The sequence below is a fragment of the Apodemus sylvaticus genome, chromosome 13, assembly GCF_947179515.1.
Source record: "Apodemus sylvaticus chromosome 13, mApoSyl1.1, whole genome shotgun sequence".
NCBI classification, from domain to species: Eukaryota; Metazoa; Chordata; class Mammalia; order Rodentia; family Muridae; genus Apodemus; species Apodemus sylvaticus.
Genome location: NC_067484.1, coordinates 35,769,688 through 35,785,181, shown reverse-complemented (window position 1 = coordinate 35,785,181; position 15,494 = coordinate 35,769,688). Strand labels below are relative to the sequence as shown.

General features: G+C 48.5%; 1 protein-coding gene across 1 annotated transcript in view; it reads right to left on the bottom strand.

Moving 5' to 3' along the window:
* Positions 1 to 2,658, bottom strand: part of Afap1l1 (actin filament associated protein 1 like 1) — a 57,847-nt gene extending 55,189 nt beyond the window's left edge. The window contains exon 1 of the mRNA XM_052155613.1: positions 2,546 to 2,658. Coding sequence (XP_052011573.1) covers positions 2,546 to 2,561 — 16 coding nt within the window. The 5' untranslated portion in view covers positions 2,562 to 2,658. The remainder of the gene's footprint in view (positions 1 to 2,545) is intronic.
* Between the last annotated feature and the right edge of the window lie 12,836 nt (positions 2,659 to 15,494).

Here is a 15,494-nt window from a genome sequence, read left to right as displayed (position 1 = left end):
TGCTGTTCATCACCAAAGGAAGTCAGAACTGGAACTCAAGCAGGTCAGGAAGCAGGAGCTGATGCAGAGGCCATGGAGGGATGTTTCTTACTGGCTTGCTTCCCCTGGCTTGCTCAGCTTGCTTTTTTATAGAACCCAAGACTACCAGGCCAGGGATGGCACCACCCACAATGGACCCTCCCAGCTTGATCACTAAATGAGAAAATGCCTTACAGCTGGATTTCATGGAGGCATTTTCTCACCTGAAGCTCCTCTCTCTGTGATAACTCCATCCTGTGTCAAGTTGATACACAAATCCAGCCAGTATGAGGACACAGAGAGATTTTTGCATTCTAACCCACAATACAGTCACATTTGTTTTCCCCAGTATTGGACACGTAGGAAACCAAGACAGCATGGTCTGTGCGCTCTACTCTACGTGAACACTGCTTTACTCAAAGGGTGACATGGGTCTTGGGGCTCACGGAAAAGTTCCCTTGTGAGAATTTTGCAGGATTCTTTTTTTTCCCCAACTTAGAAATCCATCTGCCTCTGTATCCCAAGTGCTGGGATTAAAGACGTGCGCCACCACCGCCTGGCTGCAGGATTCTTTTAAAAATAGACATTATTAACCAGGCGGTGGTGGCGCATGCCTTTAATACCAGAACTTGGGAGGCAGAGGCAGGCAGATTTCTGAGTTCAAGGCCAGCCCAGTCTACAGAGTGAGTTCCAGGACAGCCAGGGCTCTATACAGAGAAACCCTGTCTCGAAAAAACCAAATCCAATAAACCAAAAAAAAAAAAAAAAAAAAAAAAAAAGACATTATTATGAGGAGGAGGAGGTGGTGGCAGTGCACGATTTTAAGCCCCACACTTGGGAGGCAAATGCAGGTGGATCTTTGTGAGTTCAAGGCCAGCCTGGCCTAAGGTGTGAGATACAGGGCAGCCAAGGCTACTCGGAGAGAACCTGTCTCAAAAAAAACAAACCAGACCAAACCCCCAAACCAATCAACAAACCAACACAATTAACTTGAGGTGCACAAGAAGCATACTTTCATATCCCACTTGTCAGACCCCAGTGGTCAGCTCGCATCCTGTGCCAGACACTCAGGAGGAGCTCTGCTTCCTGGCTTCTGGACGCTCACTTCTGTTCAGGGGAACAAGATAAAGGAAGCTAACCCCACAGCGCTAACAGGACCCTGGGACAAGAGCTGGGAGGGAGAAGGAAAGGGAACAGAAAAGGTCAGAGTCCTTGAATGCTCTGGGCACCGAGAGGTTCCTGGGAGGTCCCACCTCGTAACTACAGCGTCTGGAAGCTGCCTTTTGAAGTGGGCACACTGCTTACGAAACATGAACACCTGCAGTTCTCCACAGAGGGAACTGGTTCAGGGATCGAGACAGAGTAGATGTGAATTTGAGGAGCATCCTTGCTTTCGTTGTGAGGCTGGGGCACTGGGAGACAGCAGAGACAGCAGTGGGAACGAGAGGTGCCCATTGTGCTTTCTGCCCCGGTGGGAGGCGCGCCCTTCCCCTGATGTCAGTTAACAGGTGAGCGTGGCCTTCAAATCATGCCTCAGTCTTGAAGAACAAACTATAAGCCCTTCCTTTAATGTCTGCCGGCTTTCTAAGGACCCTGAAGGAGAAGGTGGGTGCTGAATTTTGTGTTGGAGAGGGGATGGGGTGGAGGGTTCTGGAAGGTCCTCTAATTTACACAGGGTGCAGAAGGTAACCCCACACACCTGCTCAAGCACTTGTCTTAGCCCAAACACTTCGTTTTGCCCCTGGGGCCTCAGCAGAGCAAGCAGGGGGCGGGTTGTTAGGATGATTGTAGGGAGAGGAATTTTCCATTAACAGCAGCAGCAATAGAAACTGCTTGTAAAGACACAATACGAAGTTTGCCAAGTGTGTTCACACCTGCCATCTCTGGATTCCAGAGGTGCTGGCGGGACTCAAATCTACAACACTACCCCCAAGATCAAGTGGGCACAGGCCCACTGCAGTGTCCTAATCTTCACTAAGATGTGTGCTGTCCCCACCCCAGGGTCCCAGGAAGCCTTTATCTTGGTCCTGGGCAGTCCCAACTGCAGCAGTCCTCAGGACTAGTAGGTTCACCAAACAGAAGCAGACGCAGAAGCGTGCTCACGCAGCCCCGCCTTCTCCAAAATCCTAGGCAGCTACAGTCTCCCGGGGCTTCTCCTAGGGTGCACAGCAGGAGCCGTATGGTTGGCTGTTCACCGAGTTTAACCTGGACCCCTGTATTGCACTTTCCCTACGTGTGGCCAGGAGTGGGTAGGTTGATGACCTCAAGAATCCAAGGGAGCCTTTCTTAAAGTTAGGAAGAAGAGTGTACATATATGCCAATTTCCTACCCAACAAGGGGACTCAGACCTAGGCCGCGGGGAAGGGGGAGAGCGCTGACACACAAGACATTAGTGCTGCTACAGGAGGCACCTGTGTCCAAGTGTTTAGCACCCGCCAAGGCCGACTGCCACCTCTCCTCCTCTTTCTCAGTCCTATCCGGCCTCAGATCTCCCAGGCCTCCCTTCCCGGCCTCAGGAACAACTTACCCCTGCTTCGGTCCATGGCTCCGGCGTGGATCCTGGAGCCCCCAGTCCCGGGCACAGCGGCTGCCGCACCAGGCGGCGTGCGCTCTCCGGGACTGCCCCGGCCGCTAGCTCGTCCCCTCCCCCAGACAGGATGCTCGCAGGACGCCCCCGCCCCGCCCTGCGCGCTCCCGGAATAGACCGGAGCACGCCTCGCCCCCTGCGAGTGTCCTGGTCCCGCACTGGCCAACGCCACGCCCTGCTTCCCCCCCCCCCCCGCCCTCCTGCTGGGCTAACAGGGACAGCCTCACTGCCCACACGCTTCGGTTCCGTGCCGGCGTGGCCGACCTGCCTGGACCACTCAGTTTTGCTTGGCCTCCGCTAACGACAGGGAAGCTAACCATTTTACTCCCCTGTGGGGACTGCTTAGCATTCCTCCCAAGGACTCAGCCTGGCCCACCTTTTTGACTGAGTTTATCTGTCCACTCCCAAAGTTCTTTCCCGAGCCAGGCTAGTAAAAAGACAATAAAGGAGTGAGAAATATTAAACAAAGATCTTAAATTGCTAAAAAGACAGGTGGTGGAGGGGGCCCACTTTCAACTTTTCAAGTCCCTAATGTACTGAACTGTGAAGAGATAGCAAAACAACACGGGAAACACCGAGGAATGGAACAGTTTTAGCACCGAAAATACAATGCATTGCATGATTCCGAAGATAATTACGGGATGCAGAAAATGTGCTGTTACAGCCCAGCCGAGAGATTTAGTGTTAAGGTGTATGAGAGTGAAGAGATTTTAAATTACTGGTCAGGTAGGACTGTGGACTACCTGATAGCCCTGAATTTGAGTCTGTAAGTGTCATTCAAGGCCAGTGCTTAGACACACTTCCCCAACTGCCGGCCTTACCCTGCATTCAGTTTTGACTGAGGAACTAAGTTGTAGCATATCTAATGTTTGGAATACTTCTGCAGGGCACCGAAGCAGGTGTGGGCATCTTGTATTTTCTTCACATCCAGAGTTTTTACCTGCAGGTTGAAATTAACATTACCTGGTGCAAAATGACCCTATCCGTTTGTTCTGTACATTTGTATGTAGTGTGCTTAGAGAGAACATTGATGTGGTTAAAGAGAAAAATGTTTTCTAAGTTTTTCCTTCCTACTCGGTTGGTTCTGCGTTTAATGTCGCATCTTCGAAGCCTGCCTGCTCCTCTGTGCTGAGGGAGAGACCTCATACTGACCTCAGAGCTGTTGGCAGGACAAGTGGAAGGATGCTACAGACCCACTTTACAAACCATAAATAGCTATGAAGATGTGAGTGAGCCATTGCGAGTTTCCAAGTTCCTCTTTGTCCCAGCCCGCTTTTCCAATCTGAAAAGGTCATGTTCAGTTCTAAAGCAGCTAACCAACAATTGCAAGTGGATGCAGCTTCCTAAGTGCACAGCTTGAACTCTGGAACTTGGAAGCCATCGGCACACTCTGAGTTCCCAGGCTAGCTTACTAAATCACCATTTTTACCCAGAATGCTTTGCAGCATAGAGCATTGACACCAGGCTTTTTTCATGCAAGGCAAGCACTCTACCATGGGTCATCACCCTGAGTTTTCTCCCTCCCTCCCCTCCCTCCCCCTTCTCCCTCCCCTTCCTCCCTCCCTCCCCCTCCCTTCTTTTCCCCTTTGGGACGGGTTTCTTCCTAAGTAGCTCAGGCTGGCCTCCAGCTCACTCAACTCTTGCCTTCTGCTCCCAAGGTTGGATACAGTGACAGTCTACCATGTCCTCTGATAAAATAATTTTCAAATGATAGTGTAAAATACTGCCACTGTCAAATAGATGGAGGCTTTCGTTGGCATTTTAAAAAAGAATTTTCAGGAACTTTAGAGGATCTTGAAGTTTTTATTTGGCTAATTGGAGCAAAGAGCTAATGAGAATTTACATGTTTTTTTTGTAATATTAACTGAACTATGGCCTAGGAAATGTATAAAAATGGGAGTGAACACGATCTATGTGCAGTTCTGAGAATTAATAAAGTTAATTATGTGGGAAGTACAGCAGCTCTGGCTTACCCTGAAATCTCCACAAGGTGGAAACGTTGGCCATGTTGACTACAGCTTGGCTGCTATCAGGGAGATCTAACGAGATCTGTGTGTTAATACAAAAGACTAATTATATGGTTTTCTACACTTTTCCTTTAAGGAACCATAAAAAAAATGATTCCCACTGTCCATCAGTTCCCTTCGGCAACATTGACGGGATCTGTGTACGTTGGTGTCAAGAGAACAGATGCTAAGTAGGAGTGAACCCCATCTTCAAGGAACCGTGGAGTTGGAAGAGGAGATAATTTTAACACAGATTGCTGTGTCCAAAAAAAAAAAAAAAAAAAAATTCACAACAGTGATCAAGTGCTTTGGAGTCCACGAACAAAGCAACGGCTTCATACAGACTGTGGAGACAGTACCGGAGGACGGGCATTTGTTTGGGAGCCAATTGATCTGAATGTGTAACAAGGAGATAACATAGCAGGCAAAGAACAGTGAGAGCCGAGACACCCAGATAGAACCCTGCAGGACTGTCGGCAGCACGGTTTGGATTGGCCGGATCACGGGGTATCAGGTGCTCGGTATGAGGACAAGGTTGGCAGGGGACTGTTGATGTCTAGTTTTTAATTCCCATTTCTGTTTCTCCATACGTAACTCTGGCAAAGATAATGAAGATTTGCCCCATATCTTCTTGCTCGCTGTTAAGTTTTCCAGGTTTGCCTGGTACTTGCCTAGAGAACTTTCCAGAGGTCCAGCTCTGTAAAAAGATATCGAGTTTGGCTCCTGGGAACAATACCAGGAAAAAAAATACATTCAGCTCCGTTCCACTCCTGCTCTTGTGAAAACAAATGATAGTCCCCAGACTTCTCTCTCAGCTTATCAGGTAGAGCCGGGAAACCCTGGGAAAGAAAGAGCTGGAGTCTGAAGGGCTCTTGTCCCAGGGAGAGAAATGTTCCCACTTCCAATCTGTCATCTTGCATTCAGGGTCAGCTCCCCCCCCCCCCCCCCCCCCGTTGCCAGAGTGACCTTTTCATGACCCTAATCAGACTAAGTAAGTTCTACCTCAAACCTATTCTGCATTCCCCTTTGCGTCCAACTTCCTCATCGTGAGCATTTAGATGACTTCTTTGTTGAGCTTGGAACATCTCAAGAATCTCCAGGGAGTCAATGCAACTGGATAGACTGGGATCAGATCTGGGGTCTTGAGTGCTACTACACTACTGCCACATGAATCTTAATTTTCCCACTGGGTCATGAATGTGCAGTTTCCTATTTAGCCTTTCCGGGCTCCAGATCACTGTGCAGCTGATGCGGTGCCTTACTCCGAGGTCCCTGCATCCCAGCTCAGCACCTAGAATCTAGTAAGTAAAAATTCACGGCAGGAATCAGTGGGTGAACCCATGGCACCCGGGAGGCCCACACCATTGCTGGTTGTGTCCAGGCCTGCTACCCCTCTGGAAATGTCTTACTGGTATCTATCTTCAGAAGGCGACAAGGTGTCCTGTAGAAAGTCTCCATGCTCTCCAGGTTCATGTGTGCACAGGGGCCATGTAGCTTCTGCTTGGCCCAGGGTCCTCCCCCATGTTCTTTGTTCAGGGTAAGCCCCAAGCCCCAAGCTCGAGTGTCTGCGCGATGGCGGCTGCTGGATGAAAACCTCTCTTGTTCCACACAGCACAATGTTGGCATTATAGGCCTGGTCCAGGGAAGTGACACATGCTGCTGGCCCTCCCTGGGCCCCAGCGAGCAGACAGACAGCGATCTGGTGACAGCTGCAGGGAGGAAAGAGCATTTCTGTTCCAGGGCTTGGGGTCTGTAAGCAGTCTGCCTGGGGGCTCCTGTGGAACTCACGGCTTAGGCCAGAGGAAACGTTTGAAGGAGCCTTGGTCATCACGTCCCAGTGCCTCATGGAGCTTGGCCCTATGCTCAGTTCTGCCCTAAGGCTGGAGTACCACGCTTCCTCCAGAGCAGGCATAAACTGAGGTTTTTAGGGAGGCAGAAAAGGGAGTTTGGAGTGCTGGAGTGCTGTGGTAAACCAGAGCCCGCCTGTTTCCTGTAGTTGGAGGAATAGCCAGTCAGCTCAGACCTTGAGTAGACAGATGGGTAATTTTTTTTTTTTTTTGAGAACCCAGAAACTCAGATTTTCACATAAATATAAAAAAAATTGAGCACGCGTACTCATGAGTTTATGTGCACCACACGTATGCGTGGCAGTCAGGGGACAACTTAAGGGAATTGTTTTTCTTCTTCCTCCATGTGGGTCTCATTAGACTCAGGTTATTGGGCAGTGGCAAGCGCCTTTACCTATTGAACAAATTCAACGGTGTGTAAGATTTTTTTTTTAAATGTAAGAACACTGTCACAGGCTGGGGGTATTACTCAATGTGTGCCTACCATGCATGGAGGCCTGGGTATGAACTCTAGTACTACCTACTGAGTGTGGAGGTCCATGCCTATAATTATAGCACTAGGGAGGAGGAGGAGAAGGAGGAGCAGGAGGAGGAGCACGAGGAAGAAGAGGAGGAGGAGGAAGAGGAGGAGCACAAGGAGGAGGAGTACAAGGAGGAGGAACATGAGAAGAAGGAGGAGGAGCATGAGGAGGAGGAGGAGGCGGTGGTTGGAAGGTCAGTATTCCATGGTCACTCTTGACTGTATAAAAAGTTCAAGATCAACCTGGGATATGTGGGGACCCTAATCTTAAAAAATATTGATCATTACTTTCTCTTGTTTTAGACCAGTAGTTCTCAACCTTCCTAATGCTGCAACCCTTTAATACAGTTCCTTATATTGTGGTGACCCCTCCCAACCATAAATTTATTTTATTGCTGCTTCATAACTGTGATTTTGGTACTTTTATGCATTGTAATATAGTCATCTGTGTTTTCTGATGGTCTTAGGTGACTCTTGTGAACGGGTTGTTAAACCCCAAAGGAGTCACAGTCCACAGTCACTGTTTTAGAATAGCGAGAACCAGCTATGCCTTGCCTACGGCTGTGTGTGAGCCATCAGCCTTCCCTGTGGAGACTCCTGGAGCTCCCTGTCCACCTGGAAGCCTCCTCTCAGAATGTGACAGCAGAAGGTATCTCTTCTTAGAAGCTCACCATTTTATTCTGAGGCTCAAAGGCAAACACTGGGCTTTGAGGTTCAGAATGAATTAACCTGGAGCTGGAAAAATTCCAGAGCTGAGAGGAGTCTAAGGCACCAGTCAATCTGGTCCTGTCCTTTGTCACCTGGGAAAATGGAAGCCAAGAGCAGGTACAGACTTTTGGTAAAACTAACACACGGCCTTAGTGGCAGAATGGAGAGCAGTGGGGGCGGGAATCTTAACAGTCAAATGGCTGTCATTTCATCAGAAGGACAAGCCTCTTGGGTTGTGTAGAGTTTGCTCTGATCCAGGTGACCCAGTGTGTTAGGGACTGGGAGGAAGGCTCACTTAGGTTGCAAGCAGGCATGCCACTGGGAACCAGAGGTTGCATAAGGCTCTGGAAGGCCTTTTCCAGGGCTGAAAAGACAAACTCCTAGTCTTTCACACTGATGTTCCCATTTCCCCAGGGATTCACACATCTTTGCCACAGCCCCTGGCCTGTCACTCTGCTCTGTTGCAGAACACAGTGGTGAAGAGCTGACCTTTGGAAGGAGGTGGATCTGAGCCTGATATCTTGGCCTGTCCCTGCAGCCCAGGGCACAATCTTCAACCTTTCTGGGTCTCAGTTTCCTCACCAGGCTAGTAACACTTCCTAGTAGAAGGGCAGGAAGGTTTTTAAACACTATGACATGCCAGGCAGTGGTGGCACACACCTTTAATTCCAGCACTGGGGAGAGGCAGGGGCAGATAGATCTCTGAGTTCAAGGCCAGCCTGGTCTACAAAGTGAGTTCTAGGACAGCCAGGACTGCACGGAGAAACTCTTAAAAAGAAAAAGAAAAAGAAAAACAAAAACAAAAACAAAAACAAAAACCAAACCAAACCAAAGCAAAGAAGCAAAAATTTCAAAACAGACTATGACTGTGTATGTGGAATGCCTGGTGCCATGTGTGTTAAATGACAAACATTCTTCAAATGCCACTTGACATTCTAGTGAGGAAGGTAGTAACTCAGCGGTTAAGTACATGATCATCACATAAGACGGCCGTGAGTTCAAGTCCAGATTTTGCCACATGTAGCTGTGAACAACTGGATAAATTATTCCCCAAGGGCTCAAGGTGTTCATCTGCAAACCAAGGAGGAAAGCCACCCAAAGGATCTCGGAGCACCGAGCTCGCGAATCACCTGCTGTTGGAAGTCTTGTCGTTTGTCATCAGTGTGGCTCTCCTTGGTAGAAGCTGCCAGAAATTTATGGAATTAGTAAAGAAGTTTTAACTCCATATGCCCAGGCTGCCCCCTGCAGGGGGTTTCTTATGTCAAAGCATTGGCTTGGGAACCCATTTGGCCAGGTTCCTCCTTCCCTGCAAGAACATCTGGGCTCCTGGATGGGTAGACTGCCAGGGTTCCAGCACTCGCTGCTGCAGAGGCTGATGACAAGTTGCACTTTGTACAGACATTAAAAAAAAAAATCAAACGGCATCCTGGCAGTGGTGGTGCAGGTCTTTAATTCCAATACTCAGGAGGCAGAGTCAGGAGGAAGATCTTTGCATTGGAGGCTAGCCTGGTCTACAAAGAGAATTCCAGATCAGCCATGGCTACATAGAGAAACCCAGTCTTAGGAAACAAAAACCGAATGGCTATGTTATTTCATCAGAAAGACAAGCTTCTTGGGTCACATGATTGTTGTTCAGATCCAGTGTGTTAGGACTGGGAGGAAGGACTTAGGTTACAGTCAGGTGTGGTACTGAGGGTCAGAGACTGCACAAGGCTCTGGAAGGCCTTGTCCAGGACTGAAAGGCAAACTCCTAGTCCTTCACTCTGACTTTTCTAGTTCCCCAGGGATTCACACATCCTGCATGAGCCTTTACAGGGACAGATATGTGCACTATTGGGTGGTGGTCACCTGTCACGTGGATGGCACATGAGACTACACTGCCAACATTAATACAGCATGTTTGTCATAACTCCTTTGACAGGACTCAAAACAACTTAAACCCAAAAGCTGATGTCGAGAAAAGCTACCTTTAAAGAGAGCACACAGATCTAGGTATGCAAGCAGAGCACTATCTGCTCTCTCCTCCCTCTCCTGGCTCTTCCTTATGTTCACAGTCTTTACTTTCAGGTGACCTGTGTTTGTGGCTTTGAAGGAGGCTAGGAAGCCTCCCTGATACCTGGGGAATCAGGAGAGGCACACTGGAGAATCGGAGAATCATGCCTGTTTCCCTGCAGTTCCAGCAGTGGCCCATAGGGGGCACCCATAGCCTGGGGAAACAATGATTTGAGAGGCTAGCTAGCTATGATGAGAGTAATGTTTAGCTCGTTTCAACTAGGCAATCCATTGGTCACTAGGTTTAGATGACGTATTATTCTTTAACTTATGTGCACACGTGTCCCTGCTGGCCTTAGGTGTCTCTTGGCCGTGTCTCCCAGGCGATACATCCTCATAGATTATGTGTTTTGCTCATTTAGAGCCAAACTCCAGGGCTTCTTGTTGATTTGAAAGCAGCTCATATTTTCAGGGTATTTGTCATGGTGTAGTCAAAAATTTTAGTGTTATAAAATACTTAGATCTTCATTCCACACAAGGCATTACTGGAGTGGTCATAGTTCTGTGATATCAATTGCTATTAATTAAAAATGATTTAAAATTTTTATATACATAGGTATTTTGCAGGCATGATGTCTCTGTACCACATGTGTGCCTGGTGCCCAGGGAGGCTACTGGCTCTCCTGGAACTTGAATTATAGCTGCTTGTGAGCTGCCATGCAGATGCTGGGCATAGAACCTGGGTCCTCTGCAGGAGCAGCAAGTGCTTTTGACCGGAGCCATCTCTCCTGCTCCCGGATGCTGTTTCTTTTAGCAGTTCGTTGTTTTCCCATTAACCTTTGCAGCTGTGTTGGACAGCAACACCTCTAGCTCTTCAGAGGCCAGCTGCAGCCATTGACACCTCCATAACCCGGGTCTGTACCTCGGTGCCTGCAGTCTGCCGTGGGTGAGGGTCTCTGGTGCAGCTGATCAGGATCCCTGTCTCAACGAAGCTGCTTAAGACTCAGTTGGTCTGTTCGTGGCTACAAAGCACAGCCATTGCCGTAGCTTTAATTATGGCCCATGATGTTGATGGCTCTTACTTAACGTTATGCTCTGGTATTCACAGAGGTTATATGTCTGGGAAAATACCCTTCTCCAAAACGAAGTCTGACAGATAAGGTTGAGCCTGTCCTTAAAAGGCTTAGAGCAGAGTATCTTACTTTTTCTGCTGGATATCTCTTGGGAGAACTCATTAAAATAGAGTTGCTGATGAGGAGGCCAGGGCAGGGCCTGTGACCCTGCATTTCTCTCCTGATTGGAGATGTCATTCTTTGTGGGGACAATTAGAGCAATTCTTTCTCACACTCACTGTTGATAAGCACAGAACTAGCTAGGCTATCTGTCCAAAGCATGGAGGAATAGGAGGGTACCGGCTCGAACACCTGCATGTCTCCACGGCTACGACAAACCCTGCCTACCTGGCGACGTCTAATTCACCTTTCCCTTTACTGGTCCCACTCCACCCTCACGTCCAGGTCCCCAGTAAGTCAAGTGCTTTCCCACCCTGTGCCTGTGCACACGCTGCCTCCCTGGGCTTCGAGTGCTCCTTCTTCTGCTCTCCCTGCTGATCCGTTTCCTCGCTCACTCGGTAGTTGGAGTTCCTTTCCTGTTTGCTGTCTCCGTAGGAGCTGTCTCCATGTGCTATCTCTGTTTACTTATTTAGAACTTGTTTCTTTTCTAGACCTGCACACGGGAGGCACATCTTCCATACTGTTTATCTAGCAGCAGATGCTCACGAGGTAAACATTGGTTGGGTGCGTATGCTGGGAGGAACAGCGGCATTCTTGGCATCCTTTTGCACATTTGAGCCACTTGTCTGGGAAGGGGGGGGGAGGGAAAGTAGGAATAGTATTCTCTACTTTTTTTTCCTTTTAAAAAGAAATTGGTTGTTTAAAAAATTGTATTTGTGTGTGTGTGTGTGTGTGTGTGTGTGTGTGTGTAGGTCAGAGGACAACTTATGGAAGTCAGTTATTTTCTTCCACCATACAGGTCCCAGGCACTGAACTCAGGTCATCAGCACCGCACCTGCTGAGCCATTTCACTGGCCCAGAATTATTCTTGCTAAAGAATTATAGAATAAAAGGTCAGGAAGGATGCTAGTCGTAATGTCTCATTTTCTTTTTTTATCCTTTTTTCTTTTTTTGTTTTTTTTTCTAGACAGAGTTTCTCTGTGTAGCCCTGGCTGTCCTGGAACTCACTTTATAGACCAGGCTGGCTTTGAACTCAGAAACCTACCTGCCTCTGCCTCCCAAGTGCTGGGATTAAAGGCGTGTGCCGCCTCCGCAGCCCCCACCGCCCGCCGCCACCACCACCACCACCACCCAGCTATAATGTCTCATTTTCAAAATTACTTATTAGTTAATTAATTCATGTCTGTGCTTCTGTGTAAGTGCATGCATGCGTATGTGCACCTCTGTATGCATGTGAAAACCAGAAGAGAATGTCAGGTCTCTATCTTTGCCTGTTCTTTCAAGTCAGGTTCTCTGTCTCTCTGTCTCTCTGTGTCTCTGTCTGTCTTTCTGTCTCTGTCTCTGTCTCTGTCTCTCTCTCTCTGTCTCTCTCTCTCTCTCTCTCCTCTTTCTGATTCAGAGCTTGTGTTTTCCCAGCCAGGCTGGAAGCCCACAAGCCCCAGAGACCCCTCCCCCACTCCTGTCCCTGCACCTCCTGGATCTGGGGTTGCAGGTGTGCTTGGGACGCTCAGCTTGCTACACAGGGGATAGGCCCTGAACTCCAGTCCTCGTGATTGCGAAGCCATTGCTCTTCACCACTGAGCCATCTCCCTAACTCCCTCATCTCATTTTCAGAGATGTCAAGATGTGATCGCACAGTGGGCAGCTTAAACTAGATGAAGCGTTGGAAGCCTCCATTCCTTATGCAGAGGTGGTGCGGAGCTTAGATTATGAAACAGTTGGTTAAACGAAATTGCTGCAGGCTATCTCAGGGACTTTGGCGGTAGGCGTGAGTATTTTTAATGACGACATGTTGAAGACTACAACACTCATTTGTAGGTCATTGCTATCCCTTCTTCTGCCTTCCTAGTCAGTGAGTATGTGGACAGCCCCTGGGTGGGGCCTGAGGACATCAGGTGAGGGAGGCTTCACTGCTCTAACAGTATGAGTGTCTGCATCCCATAGCATACCCTGTGACACAGAATAGAGGATCCTAGGAAACTAGCGGAACCTCAGAATAGCCGGAAATAGGGCGGTGGCTGCTTCCCCCATCTTTACAGAAGTCCCCTCAGGGGCTGGCAGCCTGGCACCTCCCCATAGTGCCAATAAGATGGTTGGCTGCTCCAGAGCTCCCGTCTATTCCCCATTGGTCCAAATGCTGTATAAAAAACACTCGCTGCTGTGCAATACAGTAGATCTGCACCTCCATGCTGGTCTCCAGAGTCTGTTTCCCCAGTTTGTGACTTTGCCTACCCTCCCTCCTGGTTCCTAAATTTTGGTCTGCCCCTTGCTGTGGTGGCTAAAAATGCCAAACTTAAGTGTCCTTGTCTCCCCTGTGGTAAGCATGAGGAAGCACTTCGTAGTTCCAACCAGCCTGAACAGAGGCAGATTGGGGTCTCTGGGAAAGTTTTCCTTGTTTTTTTTTTTTTGTTTGTTTGTTTGTTTTTTGTTTTTTTTTTCCCCCCAAGACAGGGTTTCTCTGTGTAGCCCTGGCTGTCCTGGAACTCACTCTGTAGACCAGGCTGGCCTTGAACTCAGAAATCCGCCTGCCTCTGCCTCCTAAGTGCTGGGATTAAAGGTGTGCGCCACCACTGCCCTGCGAAAGTTTTCCTTGTTAAACGAGATGTTTTCTTCCTGTCTTTTCTAAATGCCTGTGAGAGACGATGCTGGGGATCCAGCAGCTTCTTATAACTAAGGGGGCAACACTGGCAGAGGATGAGGGCCAGCATGTAAAGGATGACGGAGTTGAAGGGGCTCAAAGAACCTGACTCTGGATGGCATGGCTGAGCTGCTGAGTTCGGACACGTTACATCATGGGCTCCTGGCTGCTCTTAGCTCAAGCCACTTTTAATAAGGCAGTTTAGACTTGCAAGTAAAGAGACTTACCTGCTAAGAACGGGAAGCTGGTCTTTCTAGTTAGACTAGCTGAGGTGACCCCTGGTCCTACTGGAAGTAATATATATTTTTCAAAGTTGTTCCATCTGTGAGATGGGGATGTTAATCATGGGTACCTGTGGGGTTGCTAAGAAGCCTAATTGAGATGACATGTCTAAAGTCCTCTGCATAGGACGTTAGAATTTAGCACACTGATGGTATTTAATACTATTTTTGATCGGAGAGTTTTATTTGAGATCAGAACACCCTCTATTATCACAAGTACCATGTGTTCTGTGAAGAGCAAACTGGATAGTGTGTGTCTACTGTGTGTGTGTGTGCATGTGTGCATGCATGCCCGTGCACACACATGTGTACTCATACAAGTACGTGTGGAGGTCAGAGGACAACCTTGGGTGCTGTTCCTCAGATGCTGCCTACTTTGTTTTTTGAGATGTAGAGTCTTTCACTAGAACTTGGGGCTTGCCAGTTAGGCTAGGCTGCCTAGCACAGGAGTCACAGGTATCCACCTCTCCCCCAACCTTCCCAGTACTGAGATTGCAAGAATGCACTGCTACGCCACTCCTAGATTTTTTTTCTGTAAGGTCTAGGGATTGAATTAAGGCAGTGGTTCTCAATCTATGGGTTGTGACCCCTTTGAGGGCAGGTCATTGAATGACCCTTTCACGGGGTCAACATATCAGATATCCTGCATATCAGATACTTACAGTACAGTTTGTAATGTTAATAAACAGTAGCAAAATTACAGTCATGAAGGAGCAGCAAAGATAACCGATGGTTGGGGAGCAATATGAGGAGTGGAATTAAAGGGTCGCAGCGTTAGGAAGACCGAGAACCACTGAACTAAGGTCTTTGTGCCTTACCGCCTTTAGTGAGAGAGCTGTGCCCAGTCCTAGTCTTTAGTTACTTTTGTGCATGGTCAGCCTTTCCCGTACCAGCTACTCCCTCCCTCCCCTCCCCCACCACACACACACAAGAAATAAGAGGAGGACAAGGGTTTGGGTTGAGATGATGTGCTTTTATGGGAAACAAAAACATCCAAGAACAATAACAAAAGCCCTTCAATCCCAAAAGTTCTAACCAGTGACAACGAGGCAGTTTCAATGATCGCATCTGGCCGGGGACATTTCTAATGGGTCAGGAAAGTTGAAAAACACTGGCCGAAAAGAGAAGTTGCAGGGAGGTGACATCTTAAATGAGAGTACATTAAACGTCCCTTCCAGTCCCTCCACCCTCTCGCCCTTCCGATTTGCAGATTCCTCACAGCCTTCCTGATTCTGCTCGCATGCAACCTTCTTCCAGAAGCCTCCTTGGTCTGCACCAGCTGCACACACCTTCAGCAACGTCACACACACTTTCTCGGGCCTCCGTCCGTCACTTTCTGCCTTGCATCTGTTACATCTGGCGCACGTCTTACCAGGTTTCCCATTACTAAGCATGCCCCAGAAACTCGGGCCTTCTGTGAGTCGTCCCGGTTCCCCTCCCCTCCCCCACTCAGTGCTCAGTATTTAGCATCAGCAGGTGATTGGGAACACCTCTACACTCACCACATCATATTACTAGCTACACTTGCCACGTCACATCACCGGCTTCTCCAGCATTGTCATTGTCTCTGTCTGTCCTCTGGGAATCCCCCCAAGTACTGTGACACAGGCATCTCCAAGAGGAAAGAGCTGCCACCAAATCAATGACTCAGAATTGAAGTGGGGG